Here is an 8,189-nt window from a genome sequence, read left to right as displayed (position 1 = left end):
TTGTTGCGAGGGAGTGCCTCCTTGCTTATGCAGACTTCTATGTCTTGGGAGACCCCTCGCCTGTGAGGAGTCCTGGCCTCAAGGGAGTTCCTCCTAGGGCTAATGTGTTTCACGTTGGCTGCTAACACCAGAGTTGATAAGGTGTCACGTGGGAAAGTCGGTTGCCACTTGTCTGTCCCCTTTGGCTGAATATTTTGGCGATCTTTGATCATGGTCCAAGTAGTGGGATCACTTAGGCCTCTCGGGTGATAATATGGGTCTTTCGTTTCTTTCTTTCTTGGACTAGCTTATTTTTATGAACATCAGTAGCCCCCCCTCCCCCTAATAAGTGGAGATTTCGACACTTATTAGACTAGACGTCTTTTGAAGCGAGGCTCGAAGGATGAGCTTTTTTCTTTTTCTTTTTCGAATTGTTGAAAAGAACGTTAGTAAGATAAGTATTCTTAGAAAAGAAGAGCTTACTTCGTGCCAGTACTGAACTAGGTATTTTATGAAGGTGCCTCCATGGAGGAAGGCTTAATTGGTACCTGTTGTGCCTACTCCAGTATAAGGCTTTAGTTTTCTACAGAAGAATATTAAATAAAAAAGACATGTATATATTACAAATAGGTTTTGCACGTATCAAACTTATTGTATCTCCTCGAAGAGGGCTAATTTAAGGGGGGCTCCTTGGAACAGGACGTAGGGACGTACTGACACACATAACTAATTGGACTAAAATTGTATTTTTTTTTCTTAGAAAAATAGTTTTCGAAGTTATCATTTTTTAATACTATTGATCCATGTTGTCAGTTGACCGTTCATAACTAAAGAAAGTTATGCAAGCGACACGAACATGTTAGTATTTTTTATTTATTGACTCGAAAACACACAAGAATAAGAATTTTTCCATGTCAATCTTGCCCAAATAAGAGCGAACTTAGTCGTTATTGATATTCCTTAGTCACATTTTTCAATTTTTAAAACAACAAAAACGTGAATATATATGTCTGTTTATGTTCTGATTTAAAAGATTTAACCATTATTCTTATCTCAATTTTTATTATCTTTATTTATAGATTATACAAATACAATTTTTTTTGGGTGACTAGCAATTTACCCTGTGTGATATTGAAAATGAGCACATTAACCCCTTATGAAATAAATAAATAATTTATCCCCTATACTTTTTAAAATGAAGCAATTTATCTCCTTATACTGGGAGATAATTGCTTCATTTTAAAAAATATAGGGAGGTAAATTGTTGTATTTTTAAAATTACAGGGGGTTAAATCGCTATTTATTTTTTCGTAAAGGAATAATTTGCTCATTTGAGATATCATAAGGGAATTGCTTTCATTTTTTCTATTTATTTTTCAACCATATATTAATTCACTTAATTATAAACCATTAATAAATTGTTTTCATAAGGCATATAGTGGCATGCCATAATTAAAAACAATTCTATGTTAATAAAAACCCTATCATTTCTTTGCCAAAGAAAAGTTACCTTTCATTAATTAATAATAATTTAACGCTTTTATTTTAATATATATATATATATATAACTTAACTAATTAACGTTCTTGCAACCCGACAACCAAGTTTAAGCCATCTACATACACAACGTACTGGGTTATTTAAATAAAGGCCCACACATAGTGTGTGATGTCCATATAATTTTATATATCATTGAGTGACTAATTGGTCAATATTGATAAAATTTAAACGAAGTAAATTAGAGCTTTGTAAAATATTTTGGAGCAAATTATATTAATTAAGAAATTAGGTAAGACGTAATGAGAAGTTTTGAAAAAAATTAAATAAAATAAAAAAAAGGATGAGAATTGGTGGATGGACCATCACCTTTCAAGATTATGTGACATACCACATAAGCTTTGTACTGTGTGATATGATTGATAATGGGGTACCACACGAGTTGTGTGTTGTGTAATATCCGAAAAACGGGGCAAAGATGATTGAGTGGTGCACTCTAACTTGGGCAAGCAAGGCCCTCAAAAAGTAAATGAAAAGATATAGTATCATGTCGTGGACTCGTACATGATTGTGGGTATGTGTTAGTTCTTACTTCTGTTGTTAGTATATGATATAGTTCTTACTTCTGTTGTTAGTATATGATAAATATTTGTTGGTTGGTGTGACTTCATTATACTTAACTTGGTGTGTGTGTGTGTGTGTGTATACTGTTTGGACCGTGACACATGAAGTTGAGAATTTGAACTATGTAGTTATTAAATATATTGTTTTGTTGTCAGGTTTTGCGTTTTCATATTCTTTACAGCCGGATGTTGCGTTATCTTCTTTTTAGTTTGTGTATATGAGTACATCCGTGGAAAATAAATATAAACTTTTTAGGATGCCTATAATATATCTTATAACATATATAAACATATATTATATTGATAAAAATAGAAATTTATTTCATTGGGAAACGGAAATTTCTTCTAAAATATACAATATTAATGAAATAATATTCTAATTAGTGGTAATTAAGTATGATGCCGTAGCTAGAGAGTACTACATAGAGTCACTTATAGAAACGCTTATATAAAAAAAAGCGTCATGAATTATAATACTAAAATAAAAAACATCCTATTCCTGAGGCAAAAACTGAGCTTGATCTGCTGCTTGAGTCGGCAAGACTCAGTTATACTTGAGGTGTGGCGGGAGGAAGCAACCACTTAGACCCCTCAATATAAGCAATGCTTATGAACGACTTAACCTCTGCATCACTCAGCTGCTTACCATATGCCGCCCTCTTGCTAAGATCGGAACCTGGCCCCTCATTGTGGTATTCTCCAAAATATACAGTACTGTACATACAAAAATTAATGAAATTAAGCGATTATTAGAGAAAGACAACATTTGCATGAATGGCTGACCTGTCGGTATGGTTTTGACCATTATTAGACCATCCTTGAGGATTTACAGCGTCGCTCAATTGAGAGTAGGCAAAGATGACCCGACCGTAGGGGAACCAGGACCTGGCCAGGTACGCTGTCCCGTTGGTGCCCGTCACCCTGCAATGTACAAAAACATACCCGTTTGCCTCGTTGTGCTTCGACCTCGAGTGCGCTGCAATGAACGACACTGGATCGCCTGGAATCACATGTATCTCCGAATTCTACGTCCGAAAAATACACAAGTATAAGATCATATAATACGTAGGTACTGTCGGTATATGAATATTTTCAATCAAGAACTGCTAATTGAATTTTACCAAATAGAGGGATTGTCCACTGCCAAAGATGAAGTCGACGGTGCCCTCAACATAGCAATCTTTGAACAAATGTTTGCCCCTGTCATCGCAAAGGGTGTCTTGAAATCCATACATTCTGCAGTTGTAGAAAGATGCATATTCTCCTGCAATTTTCATCGCCACCGCCTGAGCCCCCACTCTCTTTCCATCAGGCCTCGGTGCGGAATTCTAACAAGAACCAACATTGTATGAATAATGACAAAACAAATCATCAAACATGCATGGTTTCAGGAACCAACAAGTAACGCTAAGAAAGGCGTTTAATTAGACACAAACCACGATTTTCAAATTGACAGCACTGAAATAGTCGGACTCCACAGTCAGGGTGGCACTCTCCAGGGTCCCGAACTGCGCAGCCGTGCCATCAAACAGCATAACCGGCATGTTGTTCGGGTCTCCGTACAATGTGATGAAATGCGTGTACCTGTCGATCTTTACTTTTTCTATGTAGTTTCCAGGGCCAATGGATATAATCACGCGATGCTTGTTGCCTTGGGGGACGCTCTTTATGGCATCAGTAACAGTCTTGAAATCTCCACTTCTGTCGGTTCTGACTCGGACCACCGTGACATTCTTCTCAGCCTCAACCACGGCGGGGTCCAAAGAGCCTTCCCGGGAAGCTAAGGGGCCGACGTTGCGGTCGAACCAGCTGTTTAATTGAGCCTTATTAGCAGGAATAGGTTCATCGTTGGTGGACAGCGCAATAGGAAGGACGAGAAGAGCGGTCAAGAAGACCACCTCCACGGCAATATACGACACTTTTTGCATCGACATTTGATTAGATTAATAAGTTGTTTTCTTGCAAAACGTATGATGGCTCTGTCTCTATATATACATGTACAAATTCTATTACAAGAATGAAGAGGGCGAAAGACAGGGAAGAATCGGGCATAAATGGCTGAGTTTTAGTGGGAAATTAGAGAAGTGAAGCCTGCGGTAGGCGTTGTAGGAGTCGTATGGGCCTCTGCTTGGAACGACTACATATAGACTTATGTTGGTGCGTTTTTTGCTTTCTACATGCATTGGAAGATAATACATCGGGAGAAATATTCCTTAAAATTAACCCTGGAGAAGTTTGTTATAAGAAACATGGAGTAGAGGTGAAAGAAAAAAATTGTAAATTTGTGAGATAAATAAAAAATTTTAAAATTACTATTCTAACCAAATTTGTTTTGAAGGGAAGAAGTGAATTTAGAGGTAAATTTGGTAATGTAAAATTCGTACAGTAAAAGGTTTTCTTTTATAATAACTAGTTTTTCATCTCACGTAATTCCGCATGTATTTAAAAATAATTTTAGTGTGAGATGATAAAAAAAAATTATAAACAGAACAAATTATGATAAATGTGGAAAAGTAAAAGTGAGAGAAAAATGTGGAGTAGCGCGTGGTTAAGGGAGAAAAAAACATAATGGTCAAAATATTAAAAAATATTTAAATTACTAATTTGATCAATTTTTTTAAGAAAACAAATAAATTAAAGGGCAAATTTAAATATTCAAAAATTAGTACAACAAAAAGTTTTCTTTTATAATAGTATAGATATATATATAGATGACCATGTTCTCACAACTCACTCGCCAAAACCACTAATTAATATTTTAATTTCCTTAATCCCCGACTATTAGCATATAGGTAAATTGCAATACATTCTCTTAAAATCTTTCATAATTATAAATACTTTCTCTCGTTGTTTTAAAAAGTACAAATATTCTTTAAAATTAATGGTCATGTAGCAAATAACTCCTCGTGACACAACTTTATATGACTGTATTTATTAGACGGTAATTAATTGTAGGAATGTATTATAATTGTGACTGGTGCGTTCAAAAGTCGCACAGGCCCAAGGGATATGAACTGTGGTTCAAAACTTGGGCCAAAGGTGTATATGGATCTTGAAGCGGGACCTGCAAAAAAGATGTTATCATTTCGTTGCCCAAGTTAGTATTGAATTCGAGATGAAAGAAAGCCAAAACGTAAATAAGTATATTGAAAATCGTAATGTGGTGAATAAAGTCGGTGAAAAGTGTAACAATATGTGATAAAGTGCTTGTAGACTACTCAAAAAATATTTAGAGAGTGAGAGACGTTAGAGGGGTGTTTAGAAAGTGAGAGACGCCAAAGAAGTCAGAAAGGTGTCCCCTATATGGAGGACGGAACCTATATTTATAGGGAGAGTGTCGCTGTCTAGTGGGAGTGTATCTCACTCCCGAGATTCTTGTGGAAGTTAGTTGGAATGGTTGGCATAAGAGGTAGGTCGTCTTTATCGCAACTGGATGTGCATTACTAAGAATCTCCTTTAGTCTACGGAAACCCTTCACCTGCGAAGAGTCATTGTTGCATTGGAGTGCCTCCTTGCTTATGCAGATTTCTATGTCTTGGGAGACCCCTCCCCTGTGAGGAGTCCTGGCCTCAAGGGAGGTCCTCCTAGGGCTAATGTGGTTCAAGTTGGCTGCTAACACCAGAGTTGATAAGGTGGCACGTGGGAAAGCGGGCTACCACCTATCTGTCCCCTTTGGCTGAATATTTTGGCGATCTTTGATCATGGTCCAAGTAGCGGGATCACCTAGGCCTCTCGGGTGATAATATGGGTCTTTCGTTTCTTTCTTCCTTGGGCTAGCTTATTTTTATGAACATCAGTAGCCCCCCTCTCCCTAATAAGTGGAGATTTCGACACTTATTAGAGTAGACGTCTTTTGAAGCGAGGCTCGAAGGATGAGCTTTTTTCTTTTTCTTTTTCGAATTGTTGAAAAGAACGTTAGTAAGATAAGTATTCTTAGAAAAGAAGAGCTTAGTTCGTGCCAGTACTGAACTAGGTATTTTATGAAGGTGCCTCCATGGAGGAAGGCTTAATGGGTACCTGTTGTGCCTACTCCAGTATAAGGCTTTAGTTTTCTACAGAAGAATATTAAATAAAAAAGACATGTATATATTACAAATAGGTTTTGCACGTATCAAACTTATTGTGCCTCCTCGAAGAGGGCTAATTTAAGGGGGGTTCCTTGGAACAGGACGTAGGGACGTAGGGACGTACCGACACATATAACTAATTGGACTAAAATTGTATTTTTTTTTTCTTAGAAAAATAGTTTTTGAAGTTATCATTTTTTAATACTATTGATCCATGTTGTCAGTTGACCGTTCATAACTAAAGAAAGTTATGCAAGCGACACGGACATGTGAGTATTTTTTATTTATTGACTCGAAAACACACAATAATAAGAATTTTTTCATGTCAATCTTGCCCAAATAAGAGCGAACTTAGTCGTTATTGATATTCCTTAGTCACATTTTTCAATTTTCAAAACAATAAAAACGTGAATATATATGTCTGTTTATGTTTGATTTAAAAGATTTAACCATTATTCTTATCTCAATTATTATTATCTTTATTTATAGATTATACAAATACAATTTTTTTTTGGGTGACTAGCAAGTTACCCTATGTGATATTAAAAATGAGCACATTAACCCCTTATGAAATAAATAAATAATTTACCCCCTATACTTTTTAAAATGAAGCAATTTATCTCCTTGTACTGGGAGATAATTGCTTCATTTTAAAAAATATAGGGAGGGAAGTTGTTGTATTTTAAAAATTATAGGGGTTAAATCGCTATTTATTTTTTTCGTAAGGGAGTAATTTGCTCATTTGAGATATCATAAGGGAATTGCTTGCATTTTTTCTATTTATTTTTCAACCATATATTAATTCACTTAATTATAAACCATCAATAAATTGTTTTCATAAGGCATATATTGGCATGCCATAATTAAACAATTCTATGTTAATAAAAACCCTATCATTTATTTCCCAAAAAAAAGTTACCTTTCATTAATTAATAATAATTTATCGTTTTTATATTAATATATATGTATATATATATAACTTAACTGATTAACGTTCTTGCAACCCGACAACCAAGTTTAAGCCATCTACATACACAATGGACTGGGTTATTTAAATAAAGGCCCACACATAGTGTGTGATGTCCATATAATTTTATATATCATTGAGTGACTAATTGGTAAATACTGATAAAATTTAAACGAAGTAAATTAGAGCTTTGTAAAATATTTTGGAGCAAATTATATTAATTAAGAAATTAGGTAAGACGTAATGAGAAGTTTTGGAAAAAATTAAATAAAACAAAAAAATGGATGAGAATTGGTGGATGGACCATCACCTTTCAAGATTATGTGACATACCACATAAGCTTTGTACTGTGTGATATAATTGATAAAGGGGTACCACACGAAATGTGTGCGGGGCAAAGATGATTGAGTGGTGCACTCCAACTTGGGCAAGCAAGGCCCTCAAAAAGTAAATGAAAAGATCAGGTATCATGTCATGGACTCGTACATGATTGTGGGTATGTGTTAGTTCTTACTTCTGTTGTTAGTATATGATAAATATTTGTTGGTTGGTGTGACTTCATTATATTTAACTTGTTGTGTGTGTGTGTGTGTGTACACTGTTTGGACCGTAACACATGAAGTTGAGAGTTTGGACTATGTAGTTATTAAATATACTGTTTTGTTGTCGGGTTTTGCGTTTTCAAATTCTTAACAGCCGGATGTTGCGTTATCTTCTTTTTAGTTTGTGTATATGAGTACGTCCGTGAAAAATAAATATAAACTTTTGAGGATGCCTATAATATATCTTATAACATATATAAACATATATTATATTGATAAAAATAGAAATTTATTTCATTGAGTAAACGGAAATTTCTTGTAAAATATACAATATTAATGAAATGATATACTAATTAGTGGTAATTAAATATGATGCCGTAGCTAGACAGTACTACATAGAGTCACTTATAGAAACGCTTATAATAAAAAAAGCGTCATGAATGATAATACTAAAATAAAAAACATCCTATTCCTGAGGCAAAAACTGAGCTTGATCTGCTGCTTGAGTCGGCAA

The 8,189-nt window shown here is 34.9% G+C and overlaps 1 protein-coding gene across 2 annotated transcripts in view; it reads right to left on the bottom strand.

Moving 5' to 3' along the window:
• The window catches only part of LOC105160762 (pectinesterase 1-like), a 16,497-nt gene continuing 10,771 nt past the window's right edge, over nucleotides 2,464-8,189 (bottom strand). The window contains exons 1-4 of one of the 2 annotated variants that reach the window (XM_011078240.2): nucleotides 3,536-4,069; nucleotides 3,221-3,427; nucleotides 2,883-3,124; nucleotides 2,464-2,813 (exon numbers count right to left, since the gene is read on the bottom strand). In XM_011078240.2, the coding sequence (XP_011076542.1) occupies nucleotides 2,648-2,813; nucleotides 2,883-3,124; nucleotides 3,221-3,427; nucleotides 3,536-4,033 (1,113 nt within the window). In that variant the 5' untranslated portion in view covers nucleotides 4,034-4,069 and the 3' untranslated portion in view covers nucleotides 2,464-2,647. Of the gene's footprint in view, nucleotides 2,814-2,882; nucleotides 3,125-3,220; nucleotides 3,428-3,535; nucleotides 4,070-8,189 lie in introns of those variants that run through there. The other variant, XM_020693149.1, reaches the window with a different exon arrangement.

Source organism: Sesamum indicum, linkage group LG4 (genome assembly GCF_000512975.1).
Source record: "Sesamum indicum cultivar Zhongzhi No. 13 linkage group LG4, S_indicum_v1.0, whole genome shotgun sequence".
NCBI classification, from domain to species: domain Eukaryota; kingdom Viridiplantae; phylum Streptophyta; class Magnoliopsida; order Lamiales; family Pedaliaceae; genus Sesamum; species Sesamum indicum.
The sequence above is the reverse complement of the archived record's forward strand: the minus strand, read 5'-3'. Positions and strand labels throughout refer to the sequence as shown.